This window comes from Mugil cephalus, chromosome 10 (assembly GCF_022458985.1).
Source record: "Mugil cephalus isolate CIBA_MC_2020 chromosome 10, CIBA_Mcephalus_1.1, whole genome shotgun sequence".
NCBI classification, from domain to species: Eukaryota; Metazoa; Chordata; class Actinopteri; order Mugiliformes; family Mugilidae; genus Mugil; species Mugil cephalus.
The window spans coordinates 26,251,464-26,272,796 of NC_061779.1; the positions used below are offsets into that span (position 1 = coordinate 26,251,464).

The 21,333-nt window shown below is 40.6% G+C and overlaps 4 protein-coding genes across 9 annotated transcripts in view; all 4 read left to right on the plus strand.

The window, feature by feature from the left end:
• Positions 1–3,648, plus strand: part of ankrd27 (ankyrin repeat domain 27 (VPS9 domain)) — a 28,202-nt gene extending 24,554 nt beyond the window's left edge. For all 4 annotated transcript variants that reach the window (XM_047596655.1, XM_047596652.1, XM_047596653.1 and 1 more), the window contains one exon: positions 85–3,648. In XM_047596655.1, the coding sequence (XP_047452611.1) occupies positions 85–765 (681 nt within the window). In that variant the 3' untranslated portion in view covers positions 766–3,648. The remainder of the gene's footprint in view (positions 1–84) is intronic.
• Positions 3,649–4,367: 719 nt separating this feature from the next.
• On the plus strand, positions 4,368–10,537 carry LOC125015498 (palmitoyltransferase ZDHHC7-like). Of its 3 annotated transcripts, none has more exons than XM_047597439.1 (8): positions 4,368–4,488; positions 5,254–5,346; positions 5,930–6,238; positions 6,632–6,756; positions 6,862–6,958; positions 8,076–8,157; positions 8,259–8,389; positions 10,061–10,537. In XM_047597439.1, the coding sequence occupies exons 3-8, from the start codon at positions 5,936–5,938 to the stop codon at positions 10,238–10,240; spliced, it is 918 nt and encodes a 305-aa protein (XP_047453395.1). In that variant the 5' UTR covers positions 4,368–4,488; positions 5,254–5,346; positions 5,930–5,935; the 3' UTR covers positions 10,241–10,537. The 3 variants fall into 3 exon arrangements, with proteins under 3 accessions (XP_047453395.1, XP_047453393.1, XP_047453394.1); XM_047597437.1 differs by lacking the exon at positions 4,368–4,488 and adding an exon at positions 4,505–4,666; XM_047597438.1 differs by lacking the exon at positions 4,368–4,488 and adding an exon at positions 4,525–4,666 and having other exon boundaries at positions 5,214–5,346.
• A 1,121-nt stretch (positions 10,538–11,658) lies between these two features.
• On the plus strand, positions 11,659–15,615 carry LOC125014905 (transmembrane emp24 domain-containing protein 6-like). The gene is made up of 4 exons (XM_047596440.1): positions 11,659–12,587; positions 13,171–13,297; positions 14,386–14,564; positions 14,783–15,615. The coding sequence occupies exons 1-4, from the start codon at positions 12,378–12,380 to the stop codon at positions 15,014–15,016; spliced, it is 750 nt and encodes a 249-aa protein (XP_047452396.1). The 5' UTR covers positions 11,659–12,377; the 3' UTR covers positions 15,017–15,615.
• Positions 15,616–17,283: 1,668 nt separating this feature from the next.
• LOC125014650 (transmembrane emp24 domain-containing protein 6-like) lies at positions 17,284–20,945 on the plus strand. The gene is made up of 4 exons (XM_047595898.1): positions 17,284–17,484; positions 19,194–19,320; positions 19,418–19,569; positions 20,561–20,945. Exons 1-4 carry the CDS (start codon positions 17,284–17,286, stop codon positions 20,780–20,782), a joined length of 702 nt encoding a protein of 233 aa, XP_047451854.1. The 3' UTR covers positions 20,783–20,945.
• The last annotated feature ends 388 nt before the right edge of the window (positions 20,946–21,333 follow it).

The following is a 21,333-nucleotide window of genomic DNA, read 5'->3' on the forward strand; positions in this document are numbered from 1 at the left end:
AAGCTAGCTTATTGAGTAACATGTCAACCTCACTTTCCAAACTTAATTTTAGTCCTCTGACTTAATACTGATTTTTCTCTGCAGGTGAATCCAGAAAGGCGTAGGTTGAGGCGTGTGGAGACGCTGGAGGTCAGCAGCCCCTCAGGAAGCCTCGATGCCGTGTCTAGGCTAAAGGAGCGGCCCCTCGTTCGCTGTCACACCCTGGACTGTGGAGTTCCCACGCCAGAGTCTTCACACACTTCCAACACGTCTAAATACATTTCGAAAGAGTGTGATCCGGTGGATGACACACCCGCTCCCACAGCAACTGTCGACACTCTGCCTGCAGGCCTGCAGATGTGCGGCGAAGCTGATGATACACAACCTGACACCAGTGAACCACATTCCACTGATGTTTCCTACTGCAGCACAGGTAGCGAGACCTCACCGTCTCCACCTTCTAATGTGTTGTCACAAGCTGACACCTCAGCTGTCTACCCTCCCACACCCTCCCCGGACAGTATCTCTGCTCTGGATCATGAAAACGAACAGTCTGACACCCACAGCCAGATTGTCCTGCCTGTAAACCTAAATTTAGACGAATCATCTGAAAGCCGGACTCAGACTGAAGCGGAATCCGAGCAGTCTGAGGGTAGGGACGAAGACTCCTGCACCACCTGTCAGTCTGGCCCACACCCACTGATCCAGACTGATGGAGGCAGTCCAGGAAAAAACAAGCAAATACCAGAAATGAGCACAGAGTTTAATCAGGGAGGCTGTGACTGAAATGAAGACGTGGTGAGTCCTAGAACGATTAAGAATTATTAGGAAAAAGGATAATGCAGACTCATTCGAACATGAAACAGAAACTAAATGTTTGCCCAAAGGAAAAAAAAGGGAGGTTGAGATTTGTGATTATATGTTACTGGCTCTAACCATCAGCTAATTCATACTGTAATAATAAAGTGTAATTTGTGGGGTTGATTCACCCAACTTACAAAATAATGTTTTCTCACTCGGGGCTGTGCTGGTTTTATTAGACCAGGTTTTGGGATAAAGTCTCCTAGATTTCTGCCTTCATTCCAGTACAGTAGAGGTGAAGGGACTTTTTGTGTTTGTGTTGTCAGTGAGCAATGAAATTCAGTTTGAGTGGCAGATCGAGCAGTTTCAAGATCTGTGAGGCACCAAAACACTACAGAGAGGGTGACAGGATAATTCAACTCACAGACGGTGATAATGGTGATAACTAGTATGTAAACAGTAGAATTACATGGTTCATTTTACAAAATAGGTCTAATTGGCGACTTACTTTGCAGCCCTGCTTAATCACTGACATAAATCAGAAGTTGCATTTTTTTCACAAACGTCACCGACGATACTTTTTTCAAGTGTGTCTCTTCACTTGTTCTTTTGTAGAAAGTAGTTTAAAAAAAAAAAAAACACTGGTCAGTGGGTACTGGCATGAAACAACCAAAACCTAGTTTCTCAAAAGATTTGCTGAATGTCACTTCAGTGGAGGCAGGAATCTGATGGCAACACCGTTATTAATGTAATGTGAGAGAACACTCACACATGGTAGTTCCCTGTCTATCTTATACAAACAAGTGAATATGGTTGAGTCACTAGGTTGAGTTAATATGTCCTGTCTCAGCTCCGGGGGTTCCTCAAGCAAATATGTGGGAAAAATAGATTCTGACCTCTGAGGATGACTTTGGTCTCAGCCGCTCAGTCATCATCTCCTCTCATCTGACTTTGAAGCACTTTCTTCTTCTAGCCTTCACTTAAAGAAAAGGGATGCAAATGGACTTTGTTATGCGTTGATTTCATTGCTTTAGTCTCGTATTCTGCCTCTAGACTGTAGGTCTGACTAGAGCACCAAACTTCATTTGAAAACACATTTTTCTGTTTGTTTGTTTTACTTGAATACTCAATATTACCTTGGCTTATTTGTTAAAATTGATTCACGCTTTGGTTGGTTTTCTCTTATCTCCTGTTTAACACCATGTCACTTCCTGTTATTGTTTTATTAGAAAAATGGGATTTTATTTATGATGGCAGTGTGCTGTGAGTTCAGAGAGGTTCAGCTTCTCCTGGATGTTAGTGCATGTTCTGCACACACACACAGAGCAGTTTAAAGAATTACACAGATGGCTCTGCATGCTTAGGTTTGTCAGTTAGTTTTGTGTTTTACTTGACAGTTTCTCAAATCATACCAAAGGATATCAGATGGATTTCCTTCCATTCAGCCACAGATCGTAGAGACTCACTTGCAACATGTTACATCACCTTTATTTGGGACTGTATGCAGCAGCTCACAGGTTAGGGAACATAAAATCAAAATACAGTCCCCCAAAAAGTAATTTGTGGTGCATTCAATAACACAGAAAGGAACATGCCAGGAAAAAAAAATAAAAAATACTGTATATCAGAAATGAAACCTAGAAGACCAATAATTCCATAGAAACATGCATGTGGCTGGACTGAGCCATCTGGTTCAGTTGTATGTATTCCTATACAGTATGATGTTATTGACATAGCCATATCAGGTTTTTATAAATTTCTATTGTCCATGTAACTGATTCCACCAAACAGAGATGAATTAGCCCAAATGCAACCACTGATCACCAGCTACAGAGGTTTTTGTACTAGGAATGCTTTTCTTTTTTTACTATTATTCATATGTGGCTTTTAGTCATTGGAAAATTTCACAGTTGGCAGAGTGTGGATAGAATGGGCTTTACTGTTTTATTTATTTTATTTTTTGGGACATTTTATGAACTGAATAATGAACTGATAAAGCAAGAAAGCAAACCATTCGTGTTTGTTTGGTTACAGCGTGAGATAAAAAGTGTTAGAAAATGAGTTTGTTCCAGGACACACCATGAGGACATTAGACAGTTGTATAAAAGTATGATTATTCCACATGTTTTTGCACAAATGTGTCATATCCTGATTTAGATTACTCAATAAAGGTTGGGAATTATTAAAATCATTTGATATTAATGGTTTGACCAACTTTATCCCTGTGTCAAGTCTCTGTAACAGGATTTTCTTTTTTGCAGTGTACTGAAAATGTATAAAGCAGATGGCTGCTTGTGAGTATACCAATCTACAAACTGGTGATATGATTTGAAAACCGCATAGATGTAATGTAAACATACAATGGTATGTGTTAAACATGCGGAACTAGTAGATTTGACTTTCAACATTATGAGATGCTGACAGAGCTACATGCCAACAAAATAACAGCTGCTGTACTGTATAACCCTCACAATCAGTGTTACTGTTCCCAGTGTCGCCACATGGTAGTTTCACCTAGTTCACTTGTTAGTGTATGTATGCGTGTGTATGTGTATTAGATGACAGTCGGCTTTAGTGAGGGTGAAGCTGAAACTGATCTTAATACCGTTTACCGTTTTTGTGTCCTCTGTACTCTGCTGTCTTTGGTACATAACGCAGAATCAGCCTCTTTCTGTTTCATTGTGTCTAATTTAAGCTGCATCGATGTCAATCTATACCAGAAGCCACGTATCGATGATTTTTTTTTTTTTTTTTTTTTTTTTACCACTGTTTTTATTTTCATGTTTGAGTGTTTAAAAACGATGCGAATGTGCCTTATTTAAATTACACCCACGTAACCAATAATAAACATTTGATTCTGACAAATTATGTTTTTTTTTGTTTGTTTTTTGTCACAGGTATTAATTTTAATTGACATTAAGCATTCAGATCACAGAGTCACTACTCAAGTATTCAGAAAGCTCTTTTGTCCATTCCATCATATGAACATCCGACTATATAACAGCCCGGAATTTGTTTTGTTTTGTTTTTTTACAAAAAAATGTGTCCCATACCCAAGTCTAATTTTCCCTTGAAATTATCTTCTGCAACTCACAATATTGTCTAATTTTTGTGGATAAACCAATACCAGGTATAATATTTCTGTTGCATTTGTTTAACAAACACATCTGCTGATGTTTTGGAGTAAATTTTTATACAGTGGTAAAAACTTTTTAAATGACAGTATATACTAATTGGTCAACAGAACAGTTGGACTCTGTAAAGTATATAATAAAGTCACATCGGAGCAGACAGATTAAAATGAAGACTTAAATATTATCAAGATAAAATCATTCAACAAGGACAACTATGGTTTAATTTATTTTGACACATTATTCACATTATTTAAACTGCGTTATCTGTAATGCCAATGGCAGCGCGACCGGCTACCGTAATTCTTGTAGTCTGCACGCAACATTGTTTTTTTTTTTTTTTTTTTTTTTTTCTCATTCATATAACCCTAAATTACGGGACATTTTCGGGGACAGCTTTAGCCGGGGAAGGGTCATTCAAGACGGGACTGTCTCCAGAAATCGGGGGCGTCTCGGACGCATCGTTGACATGAATGTATACATTTTAAAATGAACTGTTGAGATTTTGTGGTACATTCGAATATACAGACCTCAGGCTGTCGGTGTCTTTTTACGTGGACACAAACCCTGTCTGACGGTAATAAATAAATCCAAATACTAACAGCTTCTCATGGGGTTGATGGTGGGCTGAACCCGGGGGGACTTCCTTCCAAAACAAGGAACAAGGAAGTTATCTGACCAGCTAGCTGATTGTAGCACATGATTTGACATGACAGCATCTCACCAAACAACTGATTTACAGCTGTTTTCTAACGGTGAGTCGTTTTATTTACTGAGAAGCTGCTATAGCAATAATAACGGTTGTTACTATTTTTATTATTTCTTATTTTATTGTGCCGGTTCGAATAATTAAAGCACGGACCGAGTCGTCTCTTAGCATTAATTAACGGGCTTGTCTCGGTTTGTCTACCAAGCCGTGGATGTTTAGAACAACGAGAAAATAAATGAGTACAAAAGCTAAAGATGTACCAGCTAAACGAGTTAGCTGTTGGCTAACGTTAGCTCCCTCTCATTTAGCTGCCGAGGGTCTGAGGGAAGTTCAGGAAAGGGGCTTTTTTGTTGTTGTTTTGAACCCCGCTGAACCCCAACCGTATTTCATTGTGTAAAACTGCCATATTTGACACGGCGTTTTAGTCCACAGTACGTCAGGAAATCTTTATTGTATAGACTCCATCTGTATACACTGCAGCAGGTGGAGTTACTTAAGCACAAACACACTTTGCTTGTTTATTTGCGTATATATAATAACTATATGATAAAATATATATTCCTCATCCTGATCTAATAATGGCTCGACTATAGGGCTGTTAGTGAGTTGGTCCTTCATCTGTGCTGTCTGCAGCAATGTGACCAAGGGAAGAAAGAGGATCTTTGTGACTGTTCATGGAGCAGCTGGAAGAGAGGAGCTAATGTTGTGAAATAGAGTCTCTTTCAAGTAAGTATGCAGCATGCATTATCCTGACTAACTCCATTCAAACTGGATGTGTCTGAGATCTATCTCTACTGACGTGCTATGACACAATGCCAAGATGCATCTGGTATTACATTAAGTGTTTTTTATTATGTTTATGTTTATGTCTATACTTGTTCCCTGCATGTAGCTCCAGAATCTGTGTACAGTATTATTGTCCTGTCATGCAAAGGTGAGTAATGTTATTAACAACATATGTGCATAGCAATGACACTCCTTGATGGCAGCAGTCGTACCCACCAGGATGCAGCCTGACACAGACACACACACAAAAACACTTTAGGAACAACTCAAAAAACTCTCTGTTAGTCCTGTCGCAAAAGAATCTTGAGTTTTAAAGATCTTGAAGACAATGTTACATTCGTTAATAACCATTCATCATCACATTAGTTAATAATCATTCATTAAATATCTAAGACAACCAGCTTCTCACTAAAAATCTACTCGTTATAGGACGTTGTCATTCAAACCAAAACCTTCGGTTTTTCAAAGGCCTGTTAGTGAATCCTCACTTTAACCTGCCCCTCCTCCTCTGTCCCTTCATTAGGGCAGAATGTCCTCAAGCCACCGTCTGAGGGATGTGGAGCAGCAACGTCCCCTGCTGGACGGGACGGAGGAGGCGGTGGAGGACAGATCCCGCGGCGAGGCCGAGCAGCTCTGGTTCATTCAGGACTGCTGTGGAATAGTGTGTGCCTTCATCACCTGGTTCCTTGTATTCTACGCTGACTTTGTGGTCACCTTCGTCATGTTGCTGCCTTCCAGGAGCTTCTGGTACGCTGTGGTCAACGGGGTGGTCTTCAACAGCCTGGCTGTGCTGGCACTGACCTCCCACGTGCGCACCATGCTGACTGATCCGGTGAGGGGGCTGAGAGTATGCGTGGGAGAACTGTAGGATTTGTGCAAAGATAGTTTCACAAAGGTGTTGTTATGTTAACTGAACCAGACAGTTTTGTAGTTCAGATTAATCTGGAGACATAATAATCAGCTTTGCAAGATGAAGGTGAGGTGTTTTGATTACATTTGGTGTCTCTCATCTGACTTTTTTTCCTAAATGTGGGTTAAATTTGTATTTGATAGTACTGAAATAGCAATGTAGTTAATGTAGATGGATTCAAATTGTCCATGAGTATCACAGAATAATGTCCAAGGACTCAGTTCATTTTGGTTTAACTGGTTTAGCTTCTCCTTAAGCCATCTGATGGCATGCATTCTCTCTCTATACTCTGGGCTTCTTTGCTCCTCTGCTCAGGGAGCCGTCCCTAAAGGAAACGCCACTAAAAAGCATGTGCAGAGTCTGCAGCTGAAACCGGGCGAGGTCGTCTACAAATGTCCAAAATGCTGCAGCATCAAACCTGAGAGGGCTCATCACTGCAGGTCAGAAGAGTACACGCTACCTGGATTGTAATGTGACGTCACCATTCCCTCAGGGGTTCATAGAGTAAGTCATTCTGCCATTTTCTTAATCCTCTGCTGCTACAGTATCTGTAAGCGCTGCATCCGTAAGATGGACCACCACTGTCCATGGGTCAACAACTGTGTCGGGGAGAAAAACCAGCGCTTCTTTGTCCTCTTCACAGTAAGTCTGTTTACAGAGTCCACTGTCAATCTTAAACAGTGTAACAAATATTAGATATTACATATTTTAGAAAATTAGGGACTAGGGGTCTCTCTCAGCTGGGGAGACAGTCGTGCAGGTCAGGGCAAGTGGACTTGATTGAAGGTTGATGTATTTGTACTAAAGGTCAAACAACAGAGAAATTCTGAACTAAGAACGGACACTAAGACGTGAAGGATGTGAATTAAAATGAAAGTAAATGTGGAGAGTTTGGAGAGACTGTGAACATCTTCATTTGAATCAAGTAATTCTTTGTGCCATTTTCATTTGATTTATTGTTCTCCCCTGACCTCTGGGAGCCAACCAGTCTGCTGATTGAGGAAGCAACAAGAGGTGACAAATGTGTGTGTGTACAGAATAGACTGTTGTGGCGCTAAGAGCTTAGATGTTGCAACATGATCTACTTTTGACAGATTCACAATGTTTGCCAAAGAGATATCCTTTTATGCATACCAATGCCCCAATCAGTGGATGAGTAATACGAAGAATTGTTTTAAAATCTATAAATATCCTCAGCATCAATGAAGTGATCCTACATTATCTTCTGTCTCCTTCCTTTCCAAGCTGCTCTTTAAAAATAAGCCCTCCTCTAAAATGATCTTTGGGCTGAGAAACAGAGGAGAAGTGAAGTATGAAAGTAATTTGAATAGTGTGGCATTGGTTCCTCAGAGGAAGTACAGGAGTATATTATACGATTTGCTTTTGGCTAAGTTACACTCAACAGGCATGAATTTTATTTAACGCTGTGAGAGAATCCACTAATTGTGGTGATTTGATTCACAGCTTTTCCCTTTCCGTTAGAAATGCTTGGTTAGATGGCTAGCCCTCCAGGAGGATCCTAGTGTTGCTTCATCTAGTGAGTGTCAGTGTAGTAATCCTCTAGCTGTTGATTGTTTTAGCTACACAACATTAGCACATTGGCACATTTATTAATGACAGTAACCTCAGACAGTTAAGAGCTAATTTTCAGTAAATCCTGTCTCATATGGACCAGTAGTTTATTTGAAAATCCTGTTAGACCCTGACATGCTAAAATACCAGCAGTAATTAGCTCCAGTACATTTTCTTCTTTCCACAGATGTATATCGCTATAATCTCTGGTCATGCTCTGGCTCTCTGTGGTTACCAGTTTGTCACCTGCATCAGAGTCCAGTGGAGAGGTGAGAGTTTCAGTATTCTACTCTGTTTTTCCACTGATCTGCTCTTGTTCTTCTCTGATAATGCTCGTGTTTCCTGACGGTAAATGTTTGTCTTTGTCCAGAGTGCAGTGATTTCTCTCCTCCAGTGACAATGATGCTGATGATCTTCCTCTGCATGGAAAGTCTCCTCTTCCTCACGTTCACAGCTGTTATGTTCAGCACTCAGCTTCACTCCATCTGCAGCGATGAGACGGTGAGGACAGAGGCCTGTGCTCTGTGTGTCCTTTTGGATTATGAATATGTATACACAGAGATGTGTTTTGTCTAGAGGTTGGAGTGAAAGCATCTAATGCTACAAACAGACGTCTTTTATTGTTCAGCATCAGATTTTCCCTTTTTCATTATAGTCAACGTAGAGAGTGACTTCTCAGTGAGCAGAGGATTTACAGTGAAGGTGATGGCTTTTTTTCAGCTTTTCAGCACAACCTCAAAAATACAAATAACTCATACTTCAATTCAGTTCAATTCAGTTTTATTTATTTTAGCGCCAATAACAATACAAATTGTCTCAAGACGCTTTACAAAAACTGGCCTGAAACCTCCAGAGCAGCCTGAGGGCGAAGGTGGCAAGAAAAACTCCCTTTTAACAGGAAGAAACCTTGAGCAGAACCCAGCTCATATGGAGGGACCCATCTGCCGAAGGCCAGCTGGTTAGAAACAGAGAAGATAGAGAGAAAGGAAGAGCAAGAGAAACAAGATAAACAAACTTCTGTCATAGATACATATATTGAACTGAAGGAAACATGTAGGGTCTAGTAATATAACACATATCTGATGATCTGTGACAGTTTGTGAGTATGACAGGAATCATGGGCAGGTTGGTGAATTGTTCATCCAGGTAGGAGTGGACTGGGGCAGATGTAGTTTATGGAGCTCCACAGGTCTGATACACAGCACTCCAGACCATGAAGAATGGGCTGGTTGATGAGGCCACGGCAGCAGATGTAGCTTAGAACTCCACAGGTCAGATATTCAGCACTCCAGACCAGAGACCCTCACAAGAAGATGGAGGGGGGAGGGGAGGGGAGAGAGTAAGCCACAGTGGTTAGTAAATTATAAGAGATGGAAAATAAAATGATAAGATATTAGAGGACAGGAGCCAGAGAAGAAAGAGGAGAGGACATGTCCTCAGTGCATCGTCCCCCTGCAGCCTAGGCCTATAGCAGCATAACTAAGGGATGGTTAAGTCCAGCTCTAACTATAAGCTTTGTCAAAAAGGAAAGTCTTAAGCCTGACCTTAAACGTAGAGACTGTGTCTGCCTCCCGAACCCAAACTGAGAGCTGGTTCCACAGGAGAGGAGCCTGATAGCTGAAGGCTCTACCTCCCATTCTACTTTTAGAAACTGTAGGAACCACAAGCAGACCTGCATTTTGAGATCGTAGTGATCTGTTGGGACAATATGGTTCTATGAGGTCTTTCAGATATGATGGAGCTAGGCCTTTCAGGGCCTTGTGTGTAAGGAGGAGGATTTTAAATTCAATTCTAGATTTTATAGGGAGCCAATGAAGAGAAGCTAATACTGGAGTAATATGATCTCTCTTGCTAATTCCTGTCAGTGCTGTTACTGCAGTGTTTTGAATCACTTGGAGTCTTTTTAAAGAGCTATTTGGAGCCAGACAGTAATGAGTTACAATAATCCAGCCTGGAAGACACAAATGCGTGAACTAGTTTTTCCGCCTCACTCTTCCCTTGTAGCCAGCGTGGCCTTCATAGCTGCATGTCTCAGTTCTGTAACTGGACCAAAACCACTGAGCCAAAACAAGGCAGAAGCACCTCAGCAAACATCTATAGACCTTTAGTGCAGTAAGGTTGTCTGCCTCTGAGATGCAAAAATTCTAAAGAGGTTGTGTGTGTGTCTGTTAGGAGATCGAGCGCCTGAAAAACGAGAAGCCGACGTGGGAGCGTCGGACTCGCTGGGTGGGGCTGAGGGCCGTGTTTGGAGGTCAGCCCTCACTGCTGTGGATCAGCCCCTTTGCTGGACTCAAGCTACCAACCTTGTTCCCCAAACGCAATTGGAAGGGCGGGGCGGAGTTCTCAGTCTGACACTGTCCACAAAGCCCTGCTGTCGGATGGAAACCAAACCACGCTGAGTTATTGGAGCCATCGTCTCTTCTACTGTTTGTTTTTAGCTGGAGTCAGTCAAATCCTGATCTTCCACAGGAGAGCGCTGCCTATACTGGGAGGAAAACAACTCCGCTGATGCTTGTGTAGTGGGTGGAGGTATTTCGTCCATAGTGATTTGACGGTCAGACTTGAAGTCTGAATGTGTTGTAAATTGCTCATTAAGATGCTGGATCTTCTTAGAGCAGTTACTAATAAATGAGATTCTTATTTGACAAATAAACGTGTCAAATTGTTGGAAACTACTCTGCAAGGGAGATCATTTTGAATGGCAAAGTGGTGCTTTATAAAAATAGATTCTGTGGAGTGTAAATGCCATAACCACTGTCTGTGTAAGAAAGTGTACACCTTCCTCATATACAGCACCGTTCCACTATTTCACATGTTCCTTGAAATCAGACCTTTTTCCCTTCTTCTCTGTTGTGCTCACAACACGAAACACATTGGGACGTTTATCTAAGTTCTTCACGCTTATGTGTTCCTGTGGAGAGTGTTTCTGTGTTGTTTTAGTGTTTTAACTCAGTGCCACAATCACATAAAAACTGTGTGAAGCTGTGTATTCACATTAGCAGTTGGAGGACTCTGTATGGTGTCATGCAAAATAGTCTAGAATTCAACATTCCTGCATCTTGTCCACTACTTTGTTCTGGACTGACATGGCTCTACCAGCTTTGGGTGGATTGCCAAAAAATCAGGATGCACAATAATAACTTTGCTGATTCGTTCAATTTTAATGTACCCGGACCTCCATGACCAAATCCATGCAGATCTAATGTACTTTGAGCTCTGTGCAAATGTTTGAGTGCCTACTATGGCTGAAGTACTGAAGTGCTACTAAAGTAGACTCTATAGTAGCTATACTGGCATTGTGACTATTTGCATCCTGCATTAGCACTGACTTCAAAGCACCACTGCACATGCTTCACTGAGATGTTAGCATGCTATATACACCAATCAGCCATAACATTATGACCACCTTCCTAATATTGTGTAGGTCTCCCTTGTGCCTCCAAAACAGTTGTGTCATCAGAGAATGGACATGGGTCTTCTGAGGGTGTCCTGTGGTGTCTGTCAACAGGATGTTGTTAGTGGGGGTCTTTGGGTCCTTTGGGTTGAGGGGAGGGGGCTCCATGAATCATCCCACAGATACTTGATTAGTTTGGGATATAGTGAATTTGGAGGCCAGGTCAACACCTAGTGCTGTTCTTCATGTTATGAGTTGTTCCTAAACAGTTTTTGTGTGTGTGCCTGTGTCAGGCTGCATTCTGCTGGGGATGTCTGCTGTCATCAAGGAGTGTCATTGCTATGGGGTGGGGGTGTCTGGTCTGGTCTAGGTGGGTGCTACATGTCTAAGTAACATCTACACGAATGATGATCAGTGTTATTCACTTCTCCCGTCAGAGGTCATAATGTTATGCCTGATCGGTTTATATTTATTTGTGGGATCTTGTTTTTCTATCATAACTGAAATGAGTGAAGTAGGGTTGTGTCACCTTGTACACTAAAAAGCTTTTGACACTAGAAAGAGTTCTGAGGAACAGACTTGTCAGTGAATGTATTTCAGTTTCAGTGAATTTTCATATATGTATTTTTTTTCCTATGCTTCAGACATTTAATAAATCAGGTTTATCTCTACCTCCTGAGAAATGTCTCAGCTTCTGTTTCATGGACTATACCACCCCAGTAACAAACTGTCTTTTTTCGGTCTGCTACCAGTAAGACACAACACATCTCAGACAGAATCCAATATCTTTATTTAACTAAAACAACCACAGACTGTCATCAGAATAAATCCAGGTTCTTTTAGTTCTGATTACTGGTTACGTTTGCTGACACAGAGCTTCTCTTGTTCCTCAGACTGATGGGACTTTTCTGGTATTCCTTCATTCGGTCCTTTTGCAAGGTGGACAGTTCTCTTTCTCTCTATCAGTGCTGACTCCACAGGTGCTAGTTTTCCCACTGATGGACACGTTAATCATTTCTGATCCACCCAAGCTGCCACACAGACTCTATCTTCACATTTCATTTAGAGAGACCCTTTTTCTACTTTCTTTACATCATGTACAGGTTTCCCTGCTTGTTTTTTGCTTTTGTGTTTTGGGGCTCAGTTCATGGTGGACCCCAGACAAAGCCCCACCCTGACGTAACAGACCAGGAGCTGTTCTGGGGCGCCGACCAGTACGACTTCGCCGTGGTTCTTACTTCTTCTGCAATGGAATGTTTCTGGCACTTCGCTCACCGTGGAGAGACATTTTACCTGAACTTCATGGTAAGAAGAAAGAAAGACTCTTTTTTTCTCCTTCCTTTGACTCTTCTTTCAAAGTTCAACACATTGTCTGTACAAAACTAAATAAATAAAAATTCTAAGAAAGCATTCAGTGTGGCACAGAGGTGTTCACTTAATGTCAAATCTATCAAATATTTTCTTACAAATGTGAGTGTTCTGTCTATATTTCAGGACTGTTTTTTTTTTTTTTAATTAATTTATTTTACTTATTTATTTATTTTGGTATAGAAATTTTATCCAAAATTAGTAGATCAACAGCCAGGATCACAGTGATCAGTTGCCAAGGTTCCATTAAAACTATGCAAATTTGAACCAAGTTTCCAGAAAAAAATAAATAAATAAATAGCAACACAATTCCATCAGTTAAGTGAATACTTTAAACAGTAAAGATGAAACTGAAATCTCACAAAACCGAGCAGAGAAGATTCATTATTTAGACTGATTTGTGAGCATATATCCTGTGGTAGTGGAGGTTTTGTATCTTGGGCACTGAGCTGTGAGAGAGCTCAGGTTTGTAATGACAATCTGTCGTCTTGTCTAAAAAAGTTCTAAACATGGTTTATAGGTCCAGTGGGTGACCGGAGTGGGCCAAGACAGACACCTGAGTGTCACCATCAACGCTCCCAGTGGTCTGCTGCTGTCCAGTGTCGATGATGTGAAGGGACAGATCAACTTTGAGGCCACGGAAACAGGTAGCTGTCTAATGTGCGTTCTACCATCATCAGCTGATACCATTTTTTGTTTTCTTTTTTTTTTCTTTTTTTGCTTAAATCTACCACTTATTAAAACTGTGCTTACAGAAAGAAGAATACATTGCTACTGTTTAAAAATATAAATAAGATCCAGACTGGACAATGGTGTTTTTGAAAAGCCTTCTTTCTTAAGATGTCTTTAGCTCTAATTTAATTTAAATCTGGAAGGGTCTTTTTTAATCAACTGTTTGACCACTATATAATTAATAAAAAAAAAAAACAAAGTGGCCAGTTTTCAGTGCCTATGTTCATACCTGACATTAAAATACATCGACACAGCCAGCTCTCCAGATCCGATCTCCGTTTTGAGCTCTGGATGCGTTTTAACAGCGTCTGTCTCTTATGGATGTCTGCTGCTGTATAGAGCGGTGCTCATGCCTGTCCAGTACGCTGCTCACTTGGAATGTGTTGCTGGGAGAGGGGACTGCTGGAGTTCCTTACTTGTTGCCACCACCACTCTGTGGAAATAAATGAATGAACTTGTGACTGGGCTCCCCAAAATGGATGTTAATGCAAGGTCTGACCAGGGGCCTTTCACACCAGTAATAATTTGTGAACTGTTGGAGGTCGATCGTGAACTGAAAACCAAACACAAGTTGGTTTCTGCTGCTATGAATACTTTAACTGAACACAGCTGAAGCATCAGAAATCAGTAATTAACAGCTCAACCCCATCATTTAACAAATAGCTGCAGCAGAAGGCTGGACCTCCACCACCACCAACCTAAACCCTGCCGAGATGATTTGGGAGGAGCTGGACTGCAGACTGAAGAAAAAGCAGCCCACAAGTCCTCAACATATGTGGGAACTCTTTAAGCGTGTTGCAAAGGCTTCACTGATGTCTTCATGTAGACGCACAAAGCAGAAGGAAGTTCCTTCAAAGCTTTGGTATTCTTACTGCATAAATCACACATTATTCTATAGCTTTCAGTTTTCTTCTACATAACGAGGACAAAAGCTTGGACGAGTAGGTGTGTCCAAACTTGACTGGTGCGGTGTGTCCTGATTTTCTGTGTTACACCCTTCCAGGCTTCTATCAGATGTGTTTCAACAACTTCCACAACCGCTTCAGCAACATGCAGGTCTTCCTCAGCTTTGGGGTCTACTATGACGATAACCGGGACCCGTCTAAGAGCAAGGAGGAGGAGGAGAAGAAGAAGAAGGAGGAAGTCAGCAAAGAACTGAACAACACACTGAGCATCATAGAGGTACACATGGTTTCCTGCTAATGTTGTGGCAGTTGAAGGAGGTGGCAGTGCTACTAGTTGAGGCTGCAGCTGTTGTTAAAGTTCATCATTAGAGTGGTTCCACCTTTAATAACAGCAGTTCATCTAGTAAAGGAAGTACTGCTTGCTGTAGTGGTTATTAGTAGTCGTTGTTGAAGATGTGATTGTATTTAAATTGTCTGTGTGGTCTGCTATGGCAGGACTCTACCCTTACAGTGGAGAAATACGTCTTCCACATGTTCCGCTACTACAGCTTCAGCCGGATGAGCAAGAGCGCCGACTTCTACCTCCTGGCATCCAACTCACAGTACATCACCTGGTGGTCGACAGCCCTCAGCCTCCTCATTGTCACCTCTGGGTACCTGCAGCTCCGCTTCCTCAAAAGCCTTTTTGTCAGCAAGACCTGCACCGAGGATGAGAAGCCCCGATGCTGATGGGACTCTTAGAAACAGGCCAGAATCAAAGCTGAAACCAACAGAAAAACAGTTTACACATCCAGATCTTTACTATCCTTTCCAAAATTTTATTCAACAACACACAGCTCCTCAACCACATCACCAGCTATCATATTAACACGAAGATACACGTAGTCAGTACACATTTACAAAGAATATGTACTGTTCCTTTGCTCAACACCTCAAACAAATCAGAATACAGTGTGTTGTAAGTTAATTAAACCATGTAATTAATCGAAAATATTCCAATTATAACATATTGTTGTCATTGTACTTTTATTGTTTTTTATATACACTATATGCTAATTTAGAGTGAACTGTACAATGGAGGAGAGGCCGAGTCTTCCAGAAGAAAGTTCACAATGTGTGTATTTCATTAGTTATGGTACGTCACAAGATTGAAATATGAGACGAGAACCCGCAGACATGTCTAGGAGCACGGGTCAGGCAGAAAACCGAGACAGAATGGTTGTAGTCTTCATGCTACTGCAATAAAAACAAACATGATTCTAAAAAACATTGCCCACGAACACATTTGTCATTACATCGTTGGAGCAATGTGTTTTTTTGTTTTTTTTCAGCAAGACAATGCCAAAGTCCATTCTGCGTGTATTACAACAGCATGGGTCATTAATAAAAGTCCAGTAGTTGATTCACCGACTAAATACATTTGGCCTATAAAGAAGAAAAAAACACACCAAAAAGGAATACGCTATAAAGAAAAACTGGGAGAACGCTTTACTTTGTCTCTGTTCTCATAAGCGAAGGTGAAATATCTTGCTGGTATAAATGCAAAATGATAAAATATTTATCAGAGAACAATGGATGTCACAATCTGATATGTATCTTTGCAGTTTTAGAAACTGAGTTGTATGATCAGTACATTCATCAGCTGTTGAAAAACGCCTTCGTTTTGAACCAAATCATCACCGACACTGTTTATGTCACTGCCAAATGATAGATGTGTGTGAGTGTGGCTTGTAGGAGTCGCTTGAAGATTCACTACACTGTAAAACATTCCAGATCTGCAAAACTCGAAATAAAAGTTCTGACTTAAAAATGTGTGTAAAGTCAACTTGAAGACTCAAAAAGCGAAGTTGTATCTAATGATCAATTCTTATTTCAACCTGATTCTATGAGTTAAAACAACTAGGTTACATTATCCAGTGAATAGTGCTAATAATTTATTTTTTTTCTTGACAAATGAACAATTCCTCACTAGTTCAACTCACATTTCCAAGTTAAGATCATTGTAACTAACATACCGTTTGATGTAGGGAACATTATTGTTTATAAATAATCTCCTGAGATTTCTCATCTTGGTGACTGATGGCAAGTCACACAGATTCAACTTGATCTACCAAAAACAAGCTTTTTGGCATTTATTCCTGCTTTCTAAAATCCTCTTTGGAACTGTACCTGCAAATAAAGGCCTAACTCTAACAGTGCTGCTAGAAATCTCCAAACTCCCATGATTGCAAGCTGAGCTACTCTATTCCATTATTTCTTTTCCGCTCTGTGGTGGATTTCCTAGTTTGCTGAGGATCATAATCGTGCTGAAAGATCCACTTCCAGTGTTCCAGACAAGTGAGTTGACATCATCTCCTTGCAGTCTTTGATATGGTGCAGATTCATTGAATGAATTACCGGAGACTAGCTCCCAACCTACAGCTGTTCACTCTACTGTTCAGTTCTCACATCAGTTAATGCTAAATTAATGTGGACTTTTCTCCATCCCAGACACTCAAATTATATAAATCATATGCTTATTATGCACATGAGTGCTTCCCATAGAGACAGACTGCTACTTCTAATCATTGAAGAAACCATCAAAACATAACGACAGTAATGATGGATAAACATTTCATTGTTCATCCAAGAGTGAGGAGAGTGACCGAGAAGAATCTCAGTCCAAACGAAAGCTAACGAGAATGAAAACCTCCTCCTGACGCCTACATAACTACAGTATAAACAGTCAATGAAAATCTATCAGCTCTTTAGAACCTGCTGCACATGTGCACCTAAAGTAAATGCATGGTTTATAACCCCCTGTAAAATTACAGACTGTGATATAATAGTTCCTTTACAGCTTTTAAATGCTAAATAGGGGTTGTGTGTGCTGTAATGAAACCCGCTGAGAATTTCTGTTTGCATTACTATGAATTGTACTCCCCTGTGGTTAATAATTCTCTTCAGCATGATATCTATGAATCAACAGAAAGAAGCAGAAGGCTTCCCCTGTAACCATGCTGCTGAGCACCCTGCTCATACTGCTGAGCTCTCAGATGGTCTGGTCCAGAAAGTCTGAGCCTTTCCTCAGTGAGGGGGAAGCAGGTTTGTTCAGGGGATCAGACAAATATGACTTTGCCATTGAGATTCCTGCTGCATATATGGAGTGTTTCTGGCACTTTGCCCACCAGGGTGGAAGCTTCTACTTGACGTACATGGTGAGAAGTCTTCATATAATTTTGTCTGGTTGGGTTTCATCCTGTCTGCTTTAATAGATATGCTCATAAATTAGTGTGCGGTTATGAAATGAACCTTAGGAAATGTCTGTCTGTCCCTTCCCGTCCTGGGGCTTATCACACTGACCTTCAAGGTGATCCAGTCTGACTTCTAAACATGTGACTGTTACCTGTGCCCTATCATGTATAATATGTGCTTACTTTATTAATATGTCCAGAATACCAATATGTTAATATGTTCTGTTTGTTGTTCAGAAATGATATACAGTAAAATAAAATTCCAGTCCAAATGTTGTTTGAGATGTCAGTAGCAAGGATGAAGGTGCCAGACAGACAGTGTAAGATTTTGGTGTATAATTGTGTTTGTTTGTTTTGTCGATGTTTAAGTAGTAATTTGTCACACAGTTGTACTTGTAATGTCTTAATTAACTACAGTGGGTTTGAGGTAAATGAGTGCAAAATGAATCCTCTGCTCATGTGTTTTGTGTTTTCATCAAAATAAGAAATAATGTGCAAAGCCCTGAGCGAGAAGTAGGAGTGGAACAGAGGATGTGTTGTTCCATATTTTGGAACTAGCTGTGCAGTCCATCTCACTCATTGAATCTATTTTTATTTATTTACCCTTTCCCTTTATTTTAGAAACCTGGCCAAAGCTCTGCTTAGAAATGAACCCTGTCCATACACAGCATAATCACTCTGCTGTAATCTGATGATTTCTGATTGCTGATTCCTCTCACCAGATCATTCTGTGTGTTGTATATCCTAGTTTGTTGTCTTCGGTTTTGTTTTTCCTATTAGAAATAAAGAATAACCACTGAGTTCAACTTTGATTGGAACTGTATAAGTAGTTTTAAATTAACAGCTGAATAGTTATGTTTTAAGCACAGCCTGATGTCTGCACCAAAGACTGTAAATAAAGATGGACAATGGAACAGCTCCTCAAAAGTAAAGCCAAAGCAAGTAGAGCTCCCCCTGGTGGCTGCAGTGTAGGTCATAAGCTCCACCCCCTCCATGTAAGTGAAATAGATTTGGGCCAAACTAAAACATTAAAAGCACATCAAAGATTTTTTTTCAAGGGTGGTTTCTGTGATTTTGGTTAGAGTAATATAATGATGATGCATGTTCAAGTGTCCATTTGATGCTATAGAAAAAGATGTGACATCATGATATGATGTTACAATCTTTGTAAACTGGTGGAGGTAGGGCAGAGCACAGTTTCAAGTGAGTCTGTTGGAAGTGTGGGTGGATCATATGACGTGGCTGTGCATGGCTCCACTCAGACCGTACCGCACAGACTCTGGTTCCAAACTTAGAGAACGGTGCCTCCCATATCCCCAGGAAAATAGCATCAGTTTGGCCAATGCAGCAAGTGGTAATGCCTTGTCCATATTTATGTACAGTCTGTGATCTGTACTATTTGCATTGCATTTAAATGTAATGCATATTTCCGTCACTGTTGGATAAATAAAGGATTCTCTTAAAAATGAGAATGAGAAGATGTGTTCAAACTTTTGACTGGTAGTTTTATGTGTAATGAGAAGATTAAGGCAAGTCAGGGTTTGACACAAAAACCTGTTCATTGAATAAATTGATGCTGGTTTTAGCCTTAATCCCAAACATGAGCTCTTTTTAGCAGGACTTCAGTTTATTTTTAACATTTGGTCATTAAAGTGTTGTGTACATGAACACAGGTGCAGTGGATAAAAGGGATGGCCAGCGACCACCGGCTGTTTGTAACCATTAATTCGCCACAAGGCGTCCTTCTAGCTTCAAAAAACGAAGTTACTGGTCAAATGAATTTCCAGACCGAGGTGACAGGTAGGATCATCAAAAACACTACTGAGTCAAGGGAAAGGTAAAAAAAATTAAAATAAAATCTGAGTCAGATAACTACAGTATCACTCTCCTCTCATAGGTTTTTACAGGATGTGTTTTGGGAACCACAACAACCAGTTTGGAGGCATCAGGGTCTTTCTGAACTTTGGCGTCATCTATGAAGGTTTGGAGTCAAAGGGAGAAATGGAGGAGAAAGAGAACGTCCTCAACAGAACTGTGGCTGATATTGAGGTATTTGTTTCACTTTGAGTCTCAGACGATATGGAATTTAGGAATTTACCCTTCTACATTTAATGAATATGAGGTGAATTAAAGGTGTTTTTGAGAATATAGTGGAACCAGGATCACTTCTGTAGTTGTGCTTTTTGATTACTATAGAAGCAATGAAATGTTTGCATTTGATTGTCTTCAGTTAACCATTCAGAGTGGGTGGTCTGGTTCATTTATGCTAACAGGGCTCATGGAGTGCACTTAGCTTCTTTAGCCTTTAGGTGTGGATCATATCAGGGTCTGGTGCTATCCAATTCTTCTTACCTGATACACTTGTCTGCCATTGTGATGGTTACTGGATCCAGCTCACAGCAGCTGGCTTCCTTCTCCCATAGGTTTTTCCAGTATTGTATAACTCCAGCCTCGGTGGGTCTGTTCTCATGTTATTACTCTCCCATCTAGAGTAGACTTTAGATGATTCAGTGGAGAACATCCTGTTTATTCTCCAGGATTCTACCAGTCTGCTGTAACTCTTCAGGTCTCTGAGTCTGGCCTCAGGATAGCTTACCCTCCTGCATTTCTGATATTTGGCTAATTTCTATCTTCCCTTTGTCTTGGCCTCCAACCTCTCTCTGAATGGAGGATACTGCTCTTCATGAGTGGTGTGTAGCCAGTCATCTCAAGAATCAAGGTCTCTGTGATATTTATCAGCTTGTTGGTCTTCATATAGGGATAATGTAATTCTGCATTCACCTCTCTAGTAGGCTATCAGAGGGTACTTCACTTGGTCTTGGTAACCTGTTCTTCCAAACTAACTTTTGAAACAACACACAGAAGAACTGGAAATTGCAGTCTTTTTATTTTAATCCTTTGCAATAATGTTAACTTGGGATTTTAGTGTTGTATCTAGTATTTGTGTAAAGCCAGAGAAACAAATACTTCCCAAGTGACATGCCCATACAATAAACTAATAATAATAAACTAACTAATAAATGTATCATGTCTGCTTTAGGACAGTGTACAGAAGCTCCAGAATCAGATCTTCCACATCTGGAGATACTACAACATTGCCCGCATGAGGAAAGGGAAGGATCACTATCTCCTCCAGTCCAACCTCGACTACGTCAACTGGTGGTCAGCGACCCAAAGCCTTGTTATCCTCTTGTGTGGATACCTGCAGCTGCTTGTCCTCAAAAGGTTCTTCTGCACAGACCACGCCCGGCCGAGATGCTGACTTCAGTTCGTCAGAATTCTGCTTTGTCCTGGCAGGATTTACAGAAAGTTGATTTAATGATTTCATCTGACTAAAGTTAATAGTTCAGCGACATCTGGACTTTGCGCTCTAACATCTGTACAACTTTGAATTATAGCACATCCTTTATAATTAAATTAAATTTAAAAAACAGGAGCAAATCAAATAAAAGTCTCAAAAATGATCATAGACTGTGATTTTTTTTTTGTTTTACAAATTACCGGATGTCCCCAGGTAAAAGTAGTCCGTGCGAATAATATAACCTTTTCATCAGCTAATGAATGAACAACCTATCTGTTTTTGTTTTCAATAAATTGCCTGCTCAATTTTTTGGTCTCTTGCTACCATTTCTCCTTTTTGCATTTTGAAGTTCTACTTAGAATCTAGTTAAGATCCAACAGTCCAAAATGCAAAGTCCAAATCAAGATTCTTCCTTTAGGGTGCAGCTGCCTTTCTGGGTGGAGTTTGCATGTTCTCCCTGTGTTCGCATGGGTTCTCTCCAGGTACCCCGGCTTCCTCCCACCTCCAAAGAC

Coding starts and splice junctions, on each gene's coding strand:
- LOC125015498 (XM_047597439.1), top strand. CDS start 5,936: ATGTCCTCAAGCCACCGTCTGAGGGATGTGGAGCAGCAACGTCCCCTG. Junction 6,757..6,861: donor GAGAGGGCTCATCACTGCAG/GTCAGAAGAGTA, acceptor CTGCTGCTACAG/TATCTGTAAGCGCTGCATCC. Junction 6,959..8,075: donor GCTTCTTTGTCCTCTTCACA/GTAAGTCTGTTT, acceptor TTCTTTCCACAG/ATGTATATCGCTATAATCTC.
- LOC125014905 (XM_047596440.1), top strand. CDS start 12,378: ATGTACAGGTTTCCCTGCTTGTTTTTTGCTTTTGTGTTTTGGGGCTCA. Junction 12,588..13,170: donor CATTTTACCTGAACTTCATG/GTAAGAAGAAAG, acceptor CATGGTTTATAG/GTCCAGTGGGTGACCGGAGT. Junction 13,298..14,385: donor CTTTGAGGCCACGGAAACAG/GTAGCTGTCTAA, acceptor ACACCCTTCCAG/GCTTCTATCAGATGTGTTTC.
- LOC125014650 (XM_047595898.1), top strand. CDS start 17,284: ATGCTGCTGAGCACCCTGCTCATACTGCTGAGCTCTCAGATGGTCTGG. Junction 19,321..19,417: donor TTTCCAGACCGAGGTGACAG/GTAGGATCATCA, acceptor CTCCTCTCATAG/GTTTTTACAGGATGTGTTTT. Junction 19,570..20,560: donor GAACTGTGGCTGATATTGAG/GTATTTGTTTCA, acceptor TGTCTGCTTTAG/GACAGTGTACAGAAGCTCCA.